At 35.9% G+C, this 21349-nt stretch overlaps 1 protein-coding gene across 3 annotated transcripts in view; it reads left to right on the plus strand.

The window, feature by feature from the left end:
• LOC120766878 (filamin-A) overlaps nt 1-21349 on the plus strand; it is a 113496-nt gene that overhangs the window by 33103 nt on the left and 59044 nt on the right. For all 3 annotated transcript variants that reach the window (XM_040092611.1, XM_040092608.1, XM_040092610.1), the window contains 2 exons: nt 18381-18525; nt 20192-20527. In XM_040092611.1, the coding sequence (XP_039948545.1) occupies nt 18381-18525; nt 20192-20527 (481 nt within the window). The remainder of the gene's footprint in view (nt 1-18380; nt 18526-20191; nt 20528-21349) is intronic.

The raw sequence follows: 21349 nt of genomic DNA on the forward strand, positions 1-21349 counted from the left end.
TTATCAATGAAAGAATCGCAAGCTTCAGAGTGAGATGTTAGCTCAAAGTTGCTCTACAAGTGCTGCCAATCTCTTTCAACAGCTTATATAGTGTGCTCGTTAGGCCGCTCTCTAATGTTTTGTGAGTCGAGGGCTGCTATCGTTAGCATAAAGTAGCCTGCAGAGCAATTTATGTATACAATCTGAAGTAAGATGCTTAAACCACTTCACATGGACGGTATATTGATTCATAATATATTGATTTTTAGGTGAATTATTTAAGTATTAACTGTTCTCTGGAGTGGAATTTTCTTATCAATTAACATTACTATACTTGTAGCTGCACTCACTTCCTTTTTAGCGGTTTAACAACCGAGATTGAATTTCTGAATGAATTCTCTTTACTTAACACACCATTCTTATCAACTACAGTTATCCGTTAAGTCTCATAATCTTCTTATAATACCTTTAGTATTCTTACCGTCTCTGCTTCATCCATACTCAGCCTTAATTGGAGAATAAAAAACGAACAACAAATACCGCAATTAAGTTGTTTAATTATCAATAAAACATATTAATGCAGTACCGTTTTTCTGCAACTCTGCTGCTTGACAATTAATATTAATTAAATTCAGAATAAAAACTTTAATCGGTCAACGCCTTTTACGGTTTTAATCCGTCTTTTGCTGCTTTAATTACCCACGCATGCAACGACAGCCGGTGGCTTCTTCCATACTCACGCACACGCGCACACTTCTCTCATGACGAAGCCACGCATGCGTTGCAGCAACTTACAGCATTGATTTTCCTCCTTTTCAGCAATCGCCAGTGAGTTGTGGAAATTGTCAGCAATGTGGTAAAAGCTTGCGCATCATATCAGCTCAGCAATTAACTTGCTCTGCGCATGCGCGCCAACATGTGCGAGCCGCACGTTCTTACAACATGTTTAGACAACTATATGAGATCGAGCTTGTAATACCTTACTTTACTGGCTTATATACATACATACATATGTATATGCTTAAGTATGAGGCTATCGCAGTTCAGCGCTTCCGTCAGCTCTCCACCTTAGCTGCCATCTTCAACCCTGTCGCCTTTGCCTCTCACTTAACTCTCTGTGTCAACAAGTGCGCACACTTTGCCCCGTTGCCTTTCATTTGGTCCAAGCTGGACAACGCGCATTTCCCGCTTTCCTGCGCCGAGCTTCCCTCCGCTACTGTTGTTGTATTGCTGTATTTGCTTAACCGCAAATTTCACATTTCACATATGTAAACGCTGGCACGCGTGCGCAAACGCAGTGGCAAAACCATCTACTTGTCCAGCAAAAAAGAAAGCTTCCTCACTCATCTCAAGCGTAGCTAAGAGCAACAGTGGCACTTGCGCACCATTTCGAGATTTTTATTTATTCCGTCTCATCAGTATTCGCAGCGGCATACTTGTATGCCCTGTCACCAGCGCTAAGTCGGCGGCTTGTCCGTCCACTAACTGGTTGGTGTTGGCAATCTATCAAAATGCACGCGCGTCAACCTGTTTCTCCTAAGCCTGATGGCTTTTTTTCTTCCAACGTTGGCTGAATGCGATGAGCCGCCAGTCGCGCATCTGCCACAACGTTTCAGCGCATCAAAGTCAATTGCTTTGCTCCCATTTGCCAAGCGTCGCCAACTAGCCGCTTATCTAGCCGGTTAGCACGAGTAAGCCACCGGCTAGCTGAACAATGCTGCAAGTTGTCAGTTTCACAGTCAACACTAAGTCGTTCGTCATGGTGTGGCATGTGGCATGTGGCACATTCTTGGGTATTTAAGTGAGTCGCAAAAATTGTTGTTGCTTTCTAAGTAACTGTGTTAGTCTTCGCATTTACTTAAACGTTTCTAACTGCGATTTTTTGTAATTTCTAGGCCATTACTTTTCCTCATTTCAGCTAGCGGTTTTGTTAATGTTTTACTCCGTTTAGGCGGCGCTTTGGTCATTTAACTTGCTCATCGCTTGGGATGTTTTATTAAATGTTTCTGGTTTCTCATTTACCGGAATTAAGTTGTACGTGATTAATTTATAAAAAAAAAATTTGGATCAGAGCAGATCGGTGTAAATAAGCCAGTTTTAAAGACAGTTCAGTCAGTGAAGTATTCTACTGTTGAAAAATTAAATTAATAATAACGGCTTATCTTAAATTAAGGTTCACTGATTAAAGAATCGTAGAATTTACCTTGTGAAGCTGCATGACGTACACAAAAAAGTATAAGCTTCTACTGAGTTATCGATCGATAATATCTTATGAAGTTATCGAGTGTATCATCACTGCTGTTCTCCTTCTTCATTATTAGCGTAGACATTTGTAGCCGTGTCGTCCTTCATTTTCACTGTTTAGCGCCATTTGGGGATTAAAAGTGTAGCCAGGTCCTTCTTCGCCTGGTTTTTCAAACGAAGTGGATGTCTTTCTATTTCTATGCTTCCCTCGGCGAATACTGTGTCGAATATTCTCACAGCTATAGTCTTTTGATTTTTGGATTTCGAGGCTGACCTTGTTGTTGGTGTTGATGCTGGTTCCAAGATAGACAACATTATCTACGACTTCGAAATTATGACTGTCAACAGTGGCGTGAAAGCCATGTCGCGAATGCGACGAATGTTTGTTTGATGACAGGAGATATTTCGTCTTGTCCTCGTTCACACTCAGATCCATTTGCTTCGTTTCCTTATACTTTGTGGAGAAAGCAGAACTAATGACACGGATGCTGAGGCCAATGACATCAATATATCGACGTTCGCCAGCAGCAGTACACTCTTATAGATGATTATACCTTCTCTATTCAGCTCTGCTGATCGAATTATTTTCGCCAGTAGTTGACTTAAGAAGTCGCACAATAGGGAGTCGCCTTGCCTGAAACCTCGTTTGAAATCGAACGACACGGAGAAGTCCTTTCCGATCCGGAAGAAGCTTAAACCACTTCCGCCTAATCCATTTTTTCAATTATATGAAGGTGGGTTGGTTGTGACGACCGCGACAATATTACTTAATTCCCTTTTGCCCAAAGGTTTTTTGAAGTGTGAAGCTTTTGGGCCTTTCCAAGATCAACACTATCCAAAAGTAGCTTTGTGGTATAACCATTATGGTTAGGGTTCAAAGATTTGAAGTGTTCTTCATAAAGCTCTTGAAGGAGCTGCTTGGTCTGTTACAGCTTGAGCAATTGTATTTCCAGCGAGCTAACTCATCTGCTTTTTAATTTCGTTCATTCTTACGTCTGTTAGAAACCAAAATACCTACTGATATTATATTAAATATCTGCTTGCATAATCTAACGCAGTGAGACTTAGTATTGACGCCATGGATAGCCTTAATTGCCGTTTGACTATGCACTAGAAGGTTTATGGACTTCTTGGAAAAGAAGCCCTTTGGCGCTCTCTGTTATGCTCGCAATTTCGGCCTGAAATACTGAAGTTTAGTTTGAAGTTACCTTCTATGTATAGATTACTACAATGAAGTGCACTCGTGCTCCTATTTCACCTTTTGATTCTTCGGCAAAATGTAGATTTCATCGTTAGAACTGTCGATCATAGAACCATTGGTCTTGTCTAATTTTCTCTACCTGGCAATGAAAACGTTGTGTCTAAATCCTCAGGGATCTGCTTTTTCAGTTGTATTGCCAATTTAGCCCAAGTTCATTAAGAATGTCGGGTATGATACCATAACCGTAGAAAAAAGTATCATAAGGCAGTTTTCTTAAAAAGTAAAATAATACAATTAAGTATAAACATAAGACTATGAAAAAAGTCAGAGAGAAAAAGAGAGAGCTTAGTAAGAAAGAGAGAGAGTTAGACTTCCAATTCTGTAGTAAGAAAACATCAATTGGAATCTGTGAGTTTTAAAGTAAAGAGCAATAAAGTGAAAGTAAAAATATTATCTATATTGGATATTATACTTTGTTTTTGAAATAACAGTTCTTAAGAAATCGAATATTTTGAAAAATAATCCCCACGTGCTTATCAGAATCAGAAAAGTGATCTTAGTCGATAATATCCGAAAATTCGATATATAGTATAACTAGTAGTTATAAATCTTGTCGGCTTCTAAAATGCCTTCAATTCCAATATAACATAACTTGACTGCTAACAAACCTTTTCAATATCAATGGTTAAGAAAACTTTCCACCTGGAAATAAAACAACGGTTACAATAAAAAAAATGCAATCAATGTGCGAAACTAAGCTTTATGGCGCCCATACTCATGAACTACTTAAGTGTTCCACACAGTAATGAAATATCTGCAAACGTATAAGTGTCTATATAAAGTCCAAATTAGAATTAATGCGATTAGCGAACGAACCAGAAATAGTAAACGATTAATGCTCAAGCGATTTATTAATAACATTTTCTAATAGATTAAGAAAATGTGGAATTAATAGAGTGGACAACACATCGAACCTTCTAATGAATTTATGACGCAAGCGATGCCGTCATCATTCGCAAGCAAAAACTTAAGTGATGTTCACACACACTTATTTCAATTGTTTTCTTTTTATTTTGAGCAATTGACAGCAGCTCGCCCACAAAGCTTTGCTTAGATACAAAGCAACAACAAAAACACACACGTAAGAATCGCAGATATAATTCAAAATTGGTTGATAGGCACCGCGAAAATCATGACTCAATCGGTTAATCAGCCAACGAATCGCGACACTCATTGGAAGTTGATGATTGCATTGTTATTGAAGCTGTTGATCAGCAACACACTATAACAGTATTTGTTTTTGTAACAGCTGTTGTGGTGGTGGCGTTTGCGGTGTTGACTGTTGTGGCCGAAGATAAAGTTGTTGATGTGATATGAGAGCTTAAGCGTTTGTCTAGTAACCTTGATTATTTTGTTTATATTTATGCTCATATAGTTTTTGTTGTTTTTGTGTTTTGAAAAGGTGAATATTTGTGTTTTTTGGAATACATGGTCACTATAGCGAATATCTAAGTATGTTTTTGTATTTCTTTCCAATAATTTTATCAAACGCGACTATTAAAAGTTTACCATGAATGACCGCAGAAAGATATGACTTTCCATTTCCAAGCAGAGTTTTGATAAGAAATGCTCTTGAAATTTTGCTAATACAAAGTACATTTGTATTTGTACACTCGCGATCACATTCCTTTGTTCTCTAGAAGTTTAATTTGAAGAACAAATACTTCTTTTTTTTAATACTTTTTGTTGGTTCGTAATCAAATACATACGAACATGCTTTTTCAATGTTATAAACGCCCGATTATTAGGAAAAAACAAGGGATGTGTATAAAAAGTATTTCTCTAGACCACAAGCTATGTAAATACATACTTTTATAAATACTCAAGTTTAATTATTTATACATATATTTGCAAATACCCGTACGTATGATTAGTTTACGGCTACGTGACAAAAAGTTATGTGCCATTATATAATTTGCACATAGTTCATGATTTTCAAAGGTTTTTAACGGAAATGAGACATCTGTTTAACCAAAAAGCTTTCCAATCTTAAAAAAAGTTCTTAAAGTCCGTTTCCGCAATTGCCTTCATTGCGCCTAGCGACTCACGTTTAATGTCAATAATGTTTTGGCTCATCTTTCCCACGATATTTGGCCGATTGGTCGTTTGTTTCCGGATCGTAAGCATAGTTCCAAGATTCATCCCCAGTAAAAGTATGTTGTATGACATCCTGGTAGTCGGAAAGCATTGTTTCACAGACATTAACGCTACCCTATTTTTTGTGCTCTCACTTTTCTTAGGCCGAAATGCTCTTTCAAATTGGTTTTCACCGATCCTTCCGATATTCTAAAAATGTCAGGTAGATCTCTGAATATTAACCTTCGATTCTCAAGCATCAATTACCTTATTTTATTGACGTATTGGTTATCAGTTGATATTGATGGCCATCCTGGACGTGGTTCGTCGCCAACCCTCTTTAGATAATTTGTATCAATCAGAAACACTTGCACGTTTTTTTCAGTTCAGCTAAAGCACCTACCATTACGGCCATGTGAAACTTACTAAAAGCTTGTGATTCTATTATATTTTATGGTTTTTTTATCGAAACATAATATTTTTTACTGCTTCTTAAATGTATTTCTAACCAAATTTGGTGTGCGAAATCGTTGCGAATATTGAGGAAGGCTTACGGTGATTCAGTTTTATCAAAACACAAGCCTATGAGTGGTACAAAGCCTTCAGAAACGGTCAAGAGATCGTTGAAGACATGACTCGTTCTGGACGATCTTCTACTTCTTCAACTGATAAAAATATTAAAAAAGTGAGGGGTATGGTACTTGAAAATTGTCAGGCAAGTGTTAGAGAGATCAAGTCATCCGTTCGAATGATTTTGGTGGATATTTTGTGTATGAAAAGCGTTCTTGGTCGACTCGTACCGATAAAGCTGAATTTTTTTTCAAAAAGCGTACGATTGTAAACGAATTTAAAGCCAAAAACCCAATGAATACCATCCACCAACCAACGTATTCATCAGGCTTAGCACTGTGTGATGATTCCTTGTTCCCCAAAACTGAACTTTCGCTCCGTGGAACCCGATTTCAGTCAATCGAAAAGATAATACAAAATTCACTTAATAAGCTGAAGACCATCCCAAAAAGTGCTTATGAAAAGTGTTTCAAGGACTGGAAAAATCCTTGGCATAAGTGTTATTACATCTGGTGGAGATTACTTTTAAGGCGATAAAATAAATATTGATGAATAATTAAATCTTTGTGCTTTGTTTACGATTCCCGGGTACTTCTTTGTCACAATTTACATAACACCCTGTGAGGTTCTTCGGGCTTTCACAATTCACTATTAACTAATACCAAACTACTAATTTCAGAAATATTTACACGCAAAGCGATGAGTATACTCATGTTTTGAAACACTCACTTTTCGCATACCTACATTGAAGTGGTGCTGCCATAAGCACACCGAATTCTTAGAATATTAAGTAAAATTTTTATGATATATATTTCAAATAAATATATTATCATCGGAAATATTTGTGGTAGATAATATCGTGGTTGCATAAGCATATATATGTGTATGTATATAACACTTGTACTATATACTACCCGAAAATTCGTAGCCATGCCTTGTCGCTACTCCATTTCGCTGTGTTTGCTTAACAAACAACAACGGCAAAATAATTTACTGGAACGTAAGCGATGATGTCACTGGATATTTAGAGCGATTAAACAATGTATCACAATTCATGCAAATATATGAATTTCTTCAAGCTCTCTTATCCCAACTCCAACCATAATCAAAAAACTGGAACAAAAAAAAAAATATTCAGCAAACTACTGGTCTACGTTCCAGACGTTGACAGCTAAAAAATAGCAAAACACAAATATATTTTTTATAAGTTCCCAAGTAAATAACCACAAAGTGTATGAAAAAAATGTCACGCGAAATGACGGCAAAAGCAAACAACCCAAATTTTCGCCATAAAAAATTTACAAAAAAGTTAAAAGCGAAAACACAACGCGTTTTTAAGTACGAATTAGCAAAAAAAAGCTAAAATTCTCTAGGAAAGATAATAAAGTAAATAGCGAAAACCCCCAAAGCAATAAAGAGCACAGTCAAAAATTCGTTAAACTTAAATAAACGCAAGCCGAATGGGAAGAAGCAGAACTGCTAATTGCGAATAAAATGGGCATTTCTTGAAATCGCAAACCAAATATACGCACACACATACAAATACACACCCGTACATACATACATATGTATATACACGACAATTTGGATATGCGCACAATTTCTAAATTCGCAAGTTATTGTTGTTATTGTAGTCAAATGTTGGCAATTGAATTATTGCTGAGAGCAAAGTGAAACCCGTTTCCGTGCCACTTAAGAAGTTAAGTCGAGTTCAAATTAGTCCAATTGCGGCTCACTCGTTCGACAGCTGTTCAAGCAGCCCCCCGAATTTAGATTTGAGTCACTTCTCCTCATATAGCCTATGCAAATACCTCTGCATGGTATGTACTTGAGTTCGTAATGTAAAATGTTTTAACGTTGAAATGAAAATCGTAAATAAAGGGTGATCTATTTCGAGGTTTATTATCATTCGAAAGAACATTCTTTGGCATTTATTTTTTTGAAGATGATCTGTTACAAATATTGGCCGCGGCTATGTCTCAGATGGTCCATCCGTTGAGCCCAATCTTGACAATGACTCGTTCGAACATTTCGACTGGTAACTGGTGCAATGTTTTGCTCCAGGGCCTGAATGGAAGCTGGATTGTCCGCATAAACTGTAGAGTTTAAATAGCCCCACAGGAAAAAGTCTGTCAGTGTGATATCATACGATCTTATCGGTTTATGGTATGATATCATACGTTTGGTGGTTTGAGGTATCTCCAAAACATGCGTTGTGAATATCACCTCTTCAGGTGTCGATAAAACGTTGACCTCTTAGTTAATTTTTTCGAACGTGAATCAAAAGAAGTCATTCGGTGCCAAGTCAGAGCTATACGGAGTATGACTCATCAAATCGACGTTTTCTGTGCTCAAAAATGGAGTTGTTTCAGTCGATATGCGAAATTTGAAGTATTGTCGTGGTGAAGAGTGCTTGCAAGGCAACTGACAAACAAATGGTTGTGTTTCCGCTCAGAATTTACTGTTCTGCATTGTTCCAGTGGTATGGTTGTGACATATACGGTTTTTCCAAAAATACAGACAACCATCTGCTTGTAAGTGCTTCGTCCTCAGACAATTTTTGTTGGAGTTGGTTCATCTTGAAACACCCACGCAGTCGACTGATGTTTATCTTCGGGCTCATACGCGTAAATCCATGATTCATCAACTTTCACAATTTCATTGACGTGTTTCGAAGCACCGCTATCGTATTTTGTTAACATTTCCCTCGACCGATCAACACGAGCCTTTTTCTCAATCGATTGAAAAATTCTGTGGGATCAACGAGAACAAATTTTTTTTGCTGTCAAATGTTCATGTAATATTGAATGTATGTTAGTTCCACTAATGCCTGTAGTTGTCTCAATCTCACGTTAGGTCACCTGACAATCTGATGCACAGCATCAATAGTTTCAGGAACAACAACTGATTTTAGATGACCTTTTCGAAATTTTTAGCGATTTAATTCCGTTTTTTGGTGGAGAAGAAAATATAAAAGGCAACCTACTCATAAATCGCACAATGAGGTATGAAAGGCAATATTAACGGCCTTACTCGAGTTGTGCTCTTTTTAACCGCAAAGCTGTTTGATGTATCAACATCTCTCTTTCCCTCCATTTATTTATCCCTTTATCTATCTCTATCCCTTTCCTAATCTTTCTTTCCATCTTTGCTTGTTTAACCTCCTGTTTGAGTTCAGATCTACCTATTTAGACATATCATATAAGCTGCTTATTCAGTTTACTTTTATTTTTCAATTATCGCCGCCAAAGTTGGCTTATAAAATCATGTTTTTGCGATTTGTAAATTGCAAAGAAAGTACGACAAATGATCTGGTCTAATTTCCGACCAAGTACTATTCCTTTCTCGCTCTCATCCATCACAAAACCATTAAGGAGTTTTTATACCATTATAATCAAAGGCATGAAAATGTTGAAGACTTCGAAAGCTATTACTTAATAGCCAAAGTCTTGAAACTGAATTCAAAATATTTGCTATTTGGATTTCAAATTTTAACTCCAATTTGGCAACGTTAGTTGAGACTTTTATAAATTGCACTTCACATTGTATACATACGATACAAATTCAATTAAAATAAAAATTTGGTTCGGCAGTAATATAGAATTTGAGAAACTCAAAGTGAAAATCATTTTCAAAGTTAAATTATGCCGGAAAGCTGACGTGCACGGTTTATAAAAATGCTTTTCCACCGCTGCAGCCAAATAAGTCGAAATGCTGTCTCTGCCACCACATTCTTCAGATTTGGATCTAAAAAAGTCACTCGCAGACAAAAATTAAAGGGGGGGGTTAGGGTTTTAAGTTAAAAAAATATACTTTTTTGGCGAATTTATTTCTTAAATATGAACTCAGTAATTTTATTGGGACTTTTTCTAAATTATAGACTAAACTTTTGACAATCTAGGGTAATAAAATTACTCAATGCGAATTTAAGAAATATATTCCTAAAAAAGCCATTTTTTTACCACGAATCCCTAACCCCTTCTTTAAGTCGGTTATGAACCTATTTGCTTCTAAAAACTTATTTTTCAGTCAGGTTAAAGAAGTTGGAACATCACTGGGTCAAGAATACCGAGCTAAAAGCATACTTCCGTATTTTTGTAGTTTGAATACTTAACGGACGGCTCTCGTAAAATAAAATTTTGATTCATAATATACAGGATTGAAAAATTATGTTTGAAACCGACTCCGACAATATCATTTAGCAATATTCGAAAAAAATGGTTTTCAAAAAATAATTAGCAAAAAACTTCATTAATTATGTCCACCTCTAGCAAACGAGAGCTCATTCTTAAGTCTGCAATGCTGATTCACTTGCTTTTTACATAATTTTTATACATATATACATATGTTTGTTTATCATCATTTCTATATATTGCCGTTGCATGTGATATTCTCAGTTATACTTTTATTTGTATTTACACAAGTACATTGACACAGATAGATATGTAGATAAAGTTGCTGCTTATTTTAAAATAAATACACTTGTGCCGGCACAAAAGCACGCTCAGCGAAAGCACCGTTATTCGCTGATAAGCACTAAATTAATTCATCAATAACAGTTGGAGCGCAAATAATGAATGATTCTGCAATTCTTGACACAAACACACATACATACACACTTACAAATGGGAGTACTTCGCGCAAATGCAGCTCTGAGCCTGTTAGCTTGTCAAACATTTGCACACAATCGTCATCAAGTAGTGCAAACTAGTCATAAGTAAATATTTATTTGTATGTATGTATGTATGTATGTATAACAATTTGTTATACACTAGCCACATGTTGCTCAGAGTATAATAATTTTTTATTTACCATACCCTGAACACGCTGATCATATTGAATATATGTGTGTAGTCCCACAGTTTTCGAGATATACTTGTAGATCTGAAATAATTTCTAAGGACCAGCTATTTTTTTTTTTGGAACCTTCGATATCTAACCACTATAGCATATATGTATCTGTCATACAAAATGAATGTTCAAAATCAAGTTCTTATATGGAAAACTTTTCTATTTGATGAGATATATTCATGAAATTTGAGTAGAACTATTTATCTAAGACAACGCTATGATATTGTAAAGAAAATTTCAGATCGGATCACTATGGCATATAGCTGTCATACAAACTGAACGATCAAAATCGAATCTTTGTATGGAAAATTGGTTATTTGTCAAATATATCTTCACAAAATGTGGCATGAACTATTGTCTAAAGCGACTATATAATCTACCAAGAAATTATTGAGATCAGACTACTATAGCATATAGCTGCTATACAAACCGATCTATGAAACTCTACTTGATGTATGAAAAACTTTTTTATATGGGCTGATAGCTTCACAAAATTTTACAGATGGTATTGCCTAAGCTAGCGATATAATCTCCGAAAAACTTGTTCACATCGGACCACTAAAGCATTTAGTTGACATACAGACTGAGCGATCAAAATGAAAATCAATTTCTTGTACGGAAACTTTTTTTGGTGCAACCGAAGTTAATGTTTTTCTTGTTTATTTTATTTTATTTCATTTTTAAATAATATATATTTTTTTAATTTCCCTAACTATGCATCTTTTCGCCCAGCATATTTGCATTTACAAGCATTATTTCTGCAATTATAATTACTTTAAAATACTTTTTTTTTAATAACACCTCATAAAAGTCTCCTCCACGGCAACTTCTTAAGCATTTGTTTAAATTTTTTTCGCTTCACCATTTACATTTATTAATTCACTCATTATTCCGCTGCCTTTCGTGCTTAACGAACCAATTAACTGTTGGCGAGTACTTCCTCCACTTATGTGCATGGCATTATACTATTATTATTCTTCAATTCTCAATCATTGGGAGCAACAAATTTTCCCAGCAAACTCTTGCACACATGTAAATATGTATGTGCTAAATACCAAGCATTATATGCCGTCTACACGCACAGGGAAGTATGCTGCCCTACAGAGAGTGACCGTAAAGAATCTCTGGAATTCACAGTATCAAAATGAGGGGGGACTTGCTGCTTCTTATAAGAAGTTAAACTGCAATAAATTGTTTGCCTTGTTCGTGCCAATTGTGGCCATGTCAGTAGTCGTGCTTCTGCATTGTTATTGTAATTTTTTGTACTGCGCCGCACTTGCTGTAATGTCACACTTTTGACCCTGGTAATCAGCTGCTGCTTACAATGACTAGTTTCTATTATTAGCTACGCGCAGCATTACTGCGCTGCGATGGGGTTAGACGTGTTGACAGTGTGATTTACGCGTTTATTAATGTACATGTATGCATATATTTTTACAAATGACATAATTTATTTATGTTTATAGCGTTTAAGAATTACTTTGTTGAATAAATAAGGTGATATTTTAGAGTTATATATTTATATTTGAAATTATAAATTTCCTAGAGGAATAGCTGTCAAACCAACTGTCAAATTGAAAGCATACGTTTGACATTAATGTTGAGTACACTTTGTAGAATTACAGTAAAAAGATTTATACCAGAATAAACTTTTGAAATTGCGGAAATATTTAAAAAAACCGAGAACTGTGCAAAAAGTTTACAGAGACCTTCGTACACGTCAGCCATGAGACACATTTTCGGTTTAAGGAAGACGTAAATTTCCATTTCGCAAAGCAAAAACTCGCTGAAGAAACTTCCATTGTAGTTTTATCAAAAAACACAATTCTAAGAGTAGTACAAAGCCCTCAAAGACGGTTGAGAGATCGTTGGAGACATGCCTCCTTCTGGACGACTTTCGACCTCTTCAACTGATGAAAATATTCCAAAAAGTGAAGGATATGATGATGAAAAATCGTCATGTAGATATTAGAAAGATCGAAGGAGAGCTCAGCATCTTTCGCGACTCCGTTCGAATGATTTTGGTGGATATTTTGGGTATGAAACGTGTTCTTGTTCCGACTAGATTCCGAGTACGATTGTGACCGAATGTAAATCTTAAAATGCAATGAATACCATCGATCAACCATCAGATTCACCTGATTTGGCTGCGTGTGGTTTTTTTCTTGTTCCCCAAACTGAGAAAGCCGCTCTGTAGAACCTGAGATAAAACAAAATTCGCTGAAGGAGCTGAAGGTCATGGCAAACAGTTCTTAAGAAAAGTCTTTGGAGAAATAGAGAAATCGTTGGCGTAAATGTTTTGCAAATGGTGGGGATTACTTTGAAGGCGACAAAAAATATTGATGAATAATTAAATATTTTGTGTTTTATTTACAATTTCGGAGCACTTTTTACTCACAATGTATTCTCAGCGGCCTATACTTGCGATTCCGTTCAAAGAGCAAATCAAATTTTTAAAGCAATATTTTTATATAAGTAATTGATTTTAAAAAATATATAGCTCTAAAAAGAACACCCTTTATACACATATACTCATTTTGTGTACAATTACTTGTCTATAATTACTTATATATGTGTAAACATATGTTTTCTCTGAACACTTTCTTAAAGCTGCCTCTCGAGCGCACACATTTGGCTCAAACTCATTAAATACAGATTTCCAATAATACAATAACAGTAATGAAACTGCTTCTCCGTTCATTAAAGCAAGCTGCTACAATACATACACACAATTGCCTATTATACCACACACACACACACATGCACCTGTAAAGACATTTAACGTTAATCTGTTGCACTTACAATTCACTTCAATTCACTTAAATGGCATCACTGCATTAATGCAATTGCCGATAGACGCATTACATTTGATTACCGTTAATTAATTGATTGTCATTTAGCGCAGATTTTTACAAGAAAATATTTTCACCCCAAACAAATGTTGGTCGCTCTTCCATTTTGCTTTTCTCGCATTTCATTGCGCCTTATTTTATTTTGTTGTTTGTTAAAAGAAAAGCTCTTGGGTAATTAACGACACTTTAAGGTGGCAGCAATCTACGGGTTTGTCATATTTCAAAAGCTAAATTGGCAACATTTTTATTCAGCAATGAAAATTCTCTTAATGTGTTCGATTTTAATTAGTAGATCCATAAAAATATTTGCCTTGTGTTGGGGAGCGTTTTCAATAGCAAGCGATGAAATAATTTGCTTTCTCTTGACTTTTGTTGGTAATATGGTAATGATTAAAGCTATCAATGAAATAAGAGGTTCACTGACTTGCTGCTTCTTTTTCTTTACTGTTGTAAAGTTGTTGTACTGTTGCTTACGCTGTTATAGCCGAGTTAACAACAGCGCGCAAGTCGCCCGTAGCCAGGTTCTTCTCCATCTGATCTCTCCAACGGAGTGGAAGTCTTCTGTTGCCTCTGCTTTCACCGGCGGATACTGAATCGAAAACCTTCAAAGCTGGAGTGTTCTCTTCCATCCGGACGACATGTCCTAGCCAGCGTAGTCGCTGTCTCTTGACTTGCTGAATAATGTCAATGTCCCCGTATATTCCCTACAGCTCATGGCTCCATAGACCGCGGTAAGCGCCGTTCCGCAAAGCCTTTCTCTCAAATACTCCTAAGGCCGGCTCATCAGTTGATGTCAGTGTCCATTCCTCCGCACCTTATAACAGGACAAGAATAACAAGAAACTTGTAGAGTTTGATCTCGGTTCGTCGAGAGAGGAGTAGCACCTGTGAGCAAGAGTTATTCTGCATTAACAAAATTAAACAAAATTATCTCCGACTTCGAAATTATGACTGTCAACAGTGAAGTGGGAGCCAAGTCGCGAGTGCGACGATTTTTTGTTTGATGACAGAAAATATTTCTCTTGCCCTCGTTCACTCCCAGACCCATTTGTTTAGTATACTTTTATGGGAGATTGTACCTTCTCTATTTAGCACTGCAGGTCGTATTATTTTCTCCAGCAATAGATTGAAGAAGTCATACGACGAAGTCTCCTTGTCTGAAATGTCGCTTGGTACTGAACAGCTCTTTTCCAAGAATTTACGCATGGTGAGTATTTGGTCGGTTGTTGATTTTCCCCTTTATGTGGAGGAACACACTTAAATTTTAATCGTCGGGTTGTATATTCTACAAAGAAGCCGATGCATTTCCCTGAGTTCCCTCCATAATTTCAGTACGCTCTGGGCATCAGTCACTAGATCGCCTCTGATCTACAAGATATGCTTCGGTCTTGAGACCTTCTGTTAGTCGTCGCATCTAAAATATTATAATCTAAGAAAATTCGATATTTCTGACTAGCACCAAACTCTTAAGACTCCTTCGAAAGATATATACTCTTGATAAGCTATTTCAGTTTTAAAAGCTTTTTATACATTTTTCTTTTAATGTCGAAGAGCGGGAATAACAAGTTTATTTGGTTTTAATACTCCCTTCCAAATAAATAGGCTTCCCCGCAACATTCTCTATGATAATTTACATAGAAAAAAACAAAACAAATTGCCCCAAAAATGAAAGCAGACCACAATTTAGAGTTCATAGAACCCGAATGCAAATTCGGTACAAGTATTTTCATCGCATTTTATCGAGTTCAGTTTGCTATTCAAATTTAAATTTTGCCCATGTTAATGTTTGCTTTGCAAAAGTAATTTAGTGTGACGATAAAGATAACGTTTGCATACAAATCTCAACTCCATTAAATGTTTCACGAAATCGTTGAAATCGGTATGGAAAAAAATATATAAAATCTGGTAGAAGGCGAATAAAAACGAGTTATGATTGTAATACAAACGATTGGATTGAGTTGGTCTTTCTCTCATAGATATGCATATGGAAGGATATAAAAACTGATAGCCATTATTAAAGAGAAATTTTGGAAATTACTTACCATTTGGAGTAATATGTCAAAACTGTCGGCTGCCTGTTTCGTAGTATAGCTTAGTTTTGAACCTTATTTGGAAAATCATTTATCTCTAAAGTGATAAGTATGGGATGATTCAAATGACGATATTTTGGTACAATTGTACCAAAATAAAATATTTTTTAAAATATTTTCATATTAATCGCATTCACATCATTCAATCATAATTCTTTATTCATCCAACTTTTCAAAATACCTACTGTTAATGATTTAAGATAATGATATTGCAATCTTTCCACAAATAGTCTGAATTGAGGTTTGAAAAGTTGAACGGGACTTCGAGTTGGCCAATTAATTTCGTGACTCGTCGATGATCGTTAATTGCTTGTGCTGTGACATATAGCAATGTGTGTTCCTTCTACATTATGTATATTGTTTTAAAGCGTCTTTGATGCCATTTCTATCAAAGTCCACGCCACATTAGTTTCACCTTTGAAAGGAGCGATTTAGTTTAATCTTTGCTTCCATTAAAGATTTTCATAGTTTTACTATAGGTACTGTATACTATACTATACTTTTTTAAAGCAGTATTCATTTGGATCAATAATCAAACGAAACAACGCTTTACTTCTTGCATTTTTATACCCTTAACATAAGCACCATCAGCAAAGCAAAGATATTAAGTTTGCCAGGAAGCTTTTAACAGCCAGAAACAAAAGTTGGAGATCCTATAATATACTTGTATAAATATGTGTAGTATCTATATAGTATATAGAAATTATCAGCTTGTTGGGCTGAGTACAGATCATTATCCAAGGTAACGGTACAATCTTCGAAGAAACTTTTCAGATCGGAGCACCAAAGCATTTATCTCTCACACAAACTGACGGATCAAAATCAAGTTCGTTTAAGAAAAACTGAACGAAATTAATGTTGTTTCCTCTATTTATCAACAGCAGACACCGTATGGTTAACCATCTGGCTAGTGTGCTTATGTCGAAGTCATAGTATAAGAGATATTTTTTATTCACCAAATTATGCCCAGTCATTGACTCAGAAGCACGAAAGTCACACATTAACTCTTCGAGAAACTTTCTCTCGTACATTTCGCCATAAATAAATTTATTAATTAACTCACAAAAATTTATTTCAAAATAGTTTTACGTAAATCATTTGATATCATTTTAATCACATTTTTAAATAATAACGCGAACAAATCTTGGAAAATCACCGCCAACAAGACAAATGAATGAAGATCAACAAACTTTTGAATGGCGCTATTGAATTACCATAACAATAAAATAGCTGACAAAGACCATAGATGTCTTTTAGCAATAACAATGCTTATTTGACGAACTATAATTACGAATATTTAACCAAAAATAAACAAAAGTATTTGCATAAAAATACAAAACACAAAGCTGATCGAAACGCCATAAAAACAACCGTTTGACAAAGTGGTAAGGCGAAAAAATTCGGTGTACATCGTATACACGCGACCAACTGTCACTCAGTCAAGTTTAAGGTCAAGTCAACCATAATTGGCTAATTGCTTGGACGTTGCTTGCGCGCCTGCTTGCTGGCCGACTCGCCGTTTGCGCTCAAATATGTGCTGCTCACGGCAAAGTGGCTGCGATTTTGTCCATGGCAAATCGTTGCCGGTTATTTCGAGAAACATGTCTACACATGTACGTGAGTGTGTATGTGTGTTTGTAAGTGGCTTTAACACGTACATGGCTATGGAGTTTACTAACTAAAAACTGGTTGTTAGCGCTGCGGCTCGTCTGTGAGCATGTCTAATGGCCACTTGAAGTGCCAGCTTCAGCGCTTCACCATTTACCTTGCCTCTCGTGCGGTCTCTTGTTGTGGTGTTGTATTTGGTCATTTACGTAGCGACTGCATCAAAACAAGTTCACTCGCACATTCCATGTGATTTCATATTGACTATTAAGCGCGCCAAATCAATAATGATAAACGCACCAATAATCAATGACAGCTATTGGAGAGCGAGAGCTGGTAAAACTTCTAGCGGCCTGCCTCAAAAGCTGTTATTTTAATTTATATTTTTTCAGAAAATCATAACTTCTGAAAATCACTTGTAATCACTTGCTTGCATCCTAGTATCTTATCACTACTAATATTCTGCTATTTAAATGTCATACTAAAAGTCTCTTCGAAGTGAGGTTATATGTATTTAAGCAAGTCACTTTTTCATATAAAGTACATTCTATTGCACTCTAATAGCTGTCTATCATATTGGAAGACACCAGTAAAATATTAACAATCGGCCACAATTAAAAAGCTATTAGCGCTTTTATGGCACTGGTGGCAAAGAAGACTTGTAACACAGCTTTCCTGTTGCTTTTTTCAACAAAATTGTATTGAGTTTAATAAATATGCTTCCTGTCAAGTCAAGTATAGCTTAAGCACATACTATATGTGGCTAGTTTAGATATTTAACCGGTTCTTTTTTGTTTAAATTTATCTTTTATCTTAACGCATAGTCATAATAAATATTCTTTTTTGGTTTTAGATTCCTCTGACATCGTCGATTGCAAACTGAAACTGATTCTCGGCTTAATATGGACGCTCATTTTACATTACTCCATTTCAATGCCACAATGGGATGGCGAAGATGAAAGTCAAGTGAATGGCTCGGGTCCAACGCCCAAACAAAGGTAAGTTTCTAGCATTTTAATGTTACATTTTTGCTTTCCGAATATAATTATCAACACTATTTGTACATTGAGCTAATCGGAACTGCGCAAAATTGATTTTTTTATACCTTAATCAGGAGGTATATTAAGGTTGACACGAAATTTGTAAAGCAAAAGAAGGAAAAATCCGAGATCTTGCAAATGATCGGCATACTAAGTCCATTCAATCATGCCCATCTGACTGCCCGTCCATCTGTCTGCATAGTTGCTCATGTCCTTTCTTCCTAAGAAGTTATGCATTTGTTAGAGCCGCTAATATCGGACCACCATAGCATATAGCTGCGATATAAACTGAACGATAAAATTCAAGTGATTGAGCTCCATTATTTTACAAGGTATCCTCATTTGTCACGGATAATTATCGAAGGTAACGGTACAATATCCGAAGAAATTATAATGAATGAAGAAATAATAATGAATGAATTTAAACTATCTGAAATAAAGCTTTATCCCATTTTTTTAAAAATCATTCATAACTTTCTCTGTGGCCTCAACTGAATACGTGTATATAAATGATCTCGACTGAACAGCGTACGCTAAGGCCTGAGCTTAATAGGCTACTACTATGCTAAGTAGGTTAGCTGCGAATAGTAATAAGCAGTCCCCGACCAAGAGCTGCAAGAGAGGATGGCTTGACTCAAAACGCCTCATGCGCCGAATGAGCCTTCGCCGTAGAGGCGAAAAGATGCCGCCTTAAATAAGCGTCCACAACCTCCAATGGTACCGAAGAGAACATACCCAAGAAAGAGAGGGAACAAAGCGACGACGGAACAATCCATAAAACAGCACCAAAAGGGCACAGGTGTCGACGAATCTCCTGGGCAAGCGTCCATCAGAGGCCAGTAAGATTCTGATTATGGAGTACTGGAAACCCGGAACGGATTAGTTTGACAAAGGGCTGGTGTGACCAGTATTCTAACACCTCAGTAGATAAGAGTGAAGTCTTACCAAAATGGCTGTCAAGCTAATACTGTTTTCATCTCCATAATTTTTTGGCTGGTTCAGGTTCAGCTGAGACGAGCTCCTGATTCGTGGCTCTAAACAAAAGCTCCCATAGAGACTTGTGTCAATCTTTGCGTAGCCTCCCTGCTTGCATAGATAACCAGGGGGTTCAAAAAGGGCAACTGTTACAATGTGCGGAGATAGCGACTAGAAGCGGATACCCATTAGAACAAAAATGAATACACCGCAACAACAACAAAAAAAACCAACAAAACAAAAAGAACAACAAAATAAAGATGGCCAAGACGAGGAATTCGGGTCGGTCTTTCGTAAAAGTAGTCGGATATTTAGATCCCCCACACACACCATCACGCCTAAATAAGCCGACAAAACTAGAGAAAAGATAACCTCAGGGGAAACTCCGGCCACACAAGCACCATCAAGAAAACAAAGAGAAGGGAAAGCACCCCAGTTGCCCCCACAGAAGGACCTCAAAACTTATCGAAACAAGAGTACATTACTCAAATGAGACTGGTAGAAGAGGAATTACGCCGTCCGAAAATCTTAACAAATTTTATTTACATAGTATATTAATATAATAAGAGAAAAAATTATTTCAAGCAATACAGAGTATTCTTTTACTGAACAAATATAAACTTCTTCCTTCTACTCATTTCTCTTACAGGCTACTCAACTGGATCCATACTAGAATCCCGGATATGCCCATTAACAACTTCACCAACGACTGGACCACCGGTAAGGCGGTTGGTGCTTTGGTTGATGCCTGCGCGCCCGGTCTCTGTCCTGACTGGGAGATGTGGGATCCCAAGGATGCTGTACAGAATGCTTCCGAGGCCATGGGTCTCGCCGATGACTGGTTGAATGTGCGTCAACTGATCAAACCCGAGGAATTGGTTAATCCCAATGTGGATGAACAGTCGATGATGACCTACTTGTCGCAGTATCCAAATTCTAAGTTGAAGCAAGGTGCCCCGTTGCGTCCCAAGACCAATCCAAATAGGTGAGTTCGTATTTTGAGAAATTTATTTCGAATAATAAAAGTTACAAATTACCGTTAATATATATTTATAATAAATTATTAAATTTTCTGAGCGTGTACACATTTAAAAACTGAATTAACTGCAACTGGCACGTAACCTTTCTCAACTACAATTCAACTTACTTCTTTCTACGTTTTCTATTTGTCTTCTTAATTAATGTTATGTGTGTGTGCGCATACTATTTTTCACATATTTAATCGAACGCTAGTCGGGAATTGTTCTTCCAATTTTTATTTATTTTTTTATTTCTTTTTTTTCAAATCAAGACTGGTTTTTGTGTAGAGGTGAGAAAATTTCTAAAATTGAAATACTTTTATTTTTTTCGACTTTTTCGATAAAATTTGTCAAGTTTTAGAATTTCTCTATAATTTTCATATTTTTAATTCGAAATAGAGGTTTGTGTTGGGGAACAAATACTGGGCATAATATTTATATATTTTCTTTAGTTCTTTTTTTTATTTTTCAATGTTTGTTTAAATTTTTATTAAGTTTTTCTTTTTAAAAAGAATTGTATTCCATTTGTTTAATTTTTATTTAAAAATTTTTTACAATTTTTTTCAAATTGGAACTGGTTGTATTGAGGTAAAATAATATCAAACGAATTATTTTTGTTGTCCTTAGTTTCCATTTTTATTTTGTTAATATTACTCAAATTTTTAATTTAAAAAAATGTAATACAATTTTTCACTTAAATTAAATTAGTTAAATAAAAATTTTGCTTCCAATTTTTTTAAATGTATTTTATTTAATTTATTTTTCTTTTTTATTTAAAATTTTTTAAA

This window comes from Bactrocera tryoni, chromosome 1 (assembly GCF_016617805.1).
Source record: "Bactrocera tryoni isolate S06 chromosome 1, CSIRO_BtryS06_freeze2, whole genome shotgun sequence".
NCBI classification, from domain to species: Eukaryota; Metazoa; Arthropoda; class Insecta; order Diptera; family Tephritidae; genus Bactrocera; species Bactrocera tryoni.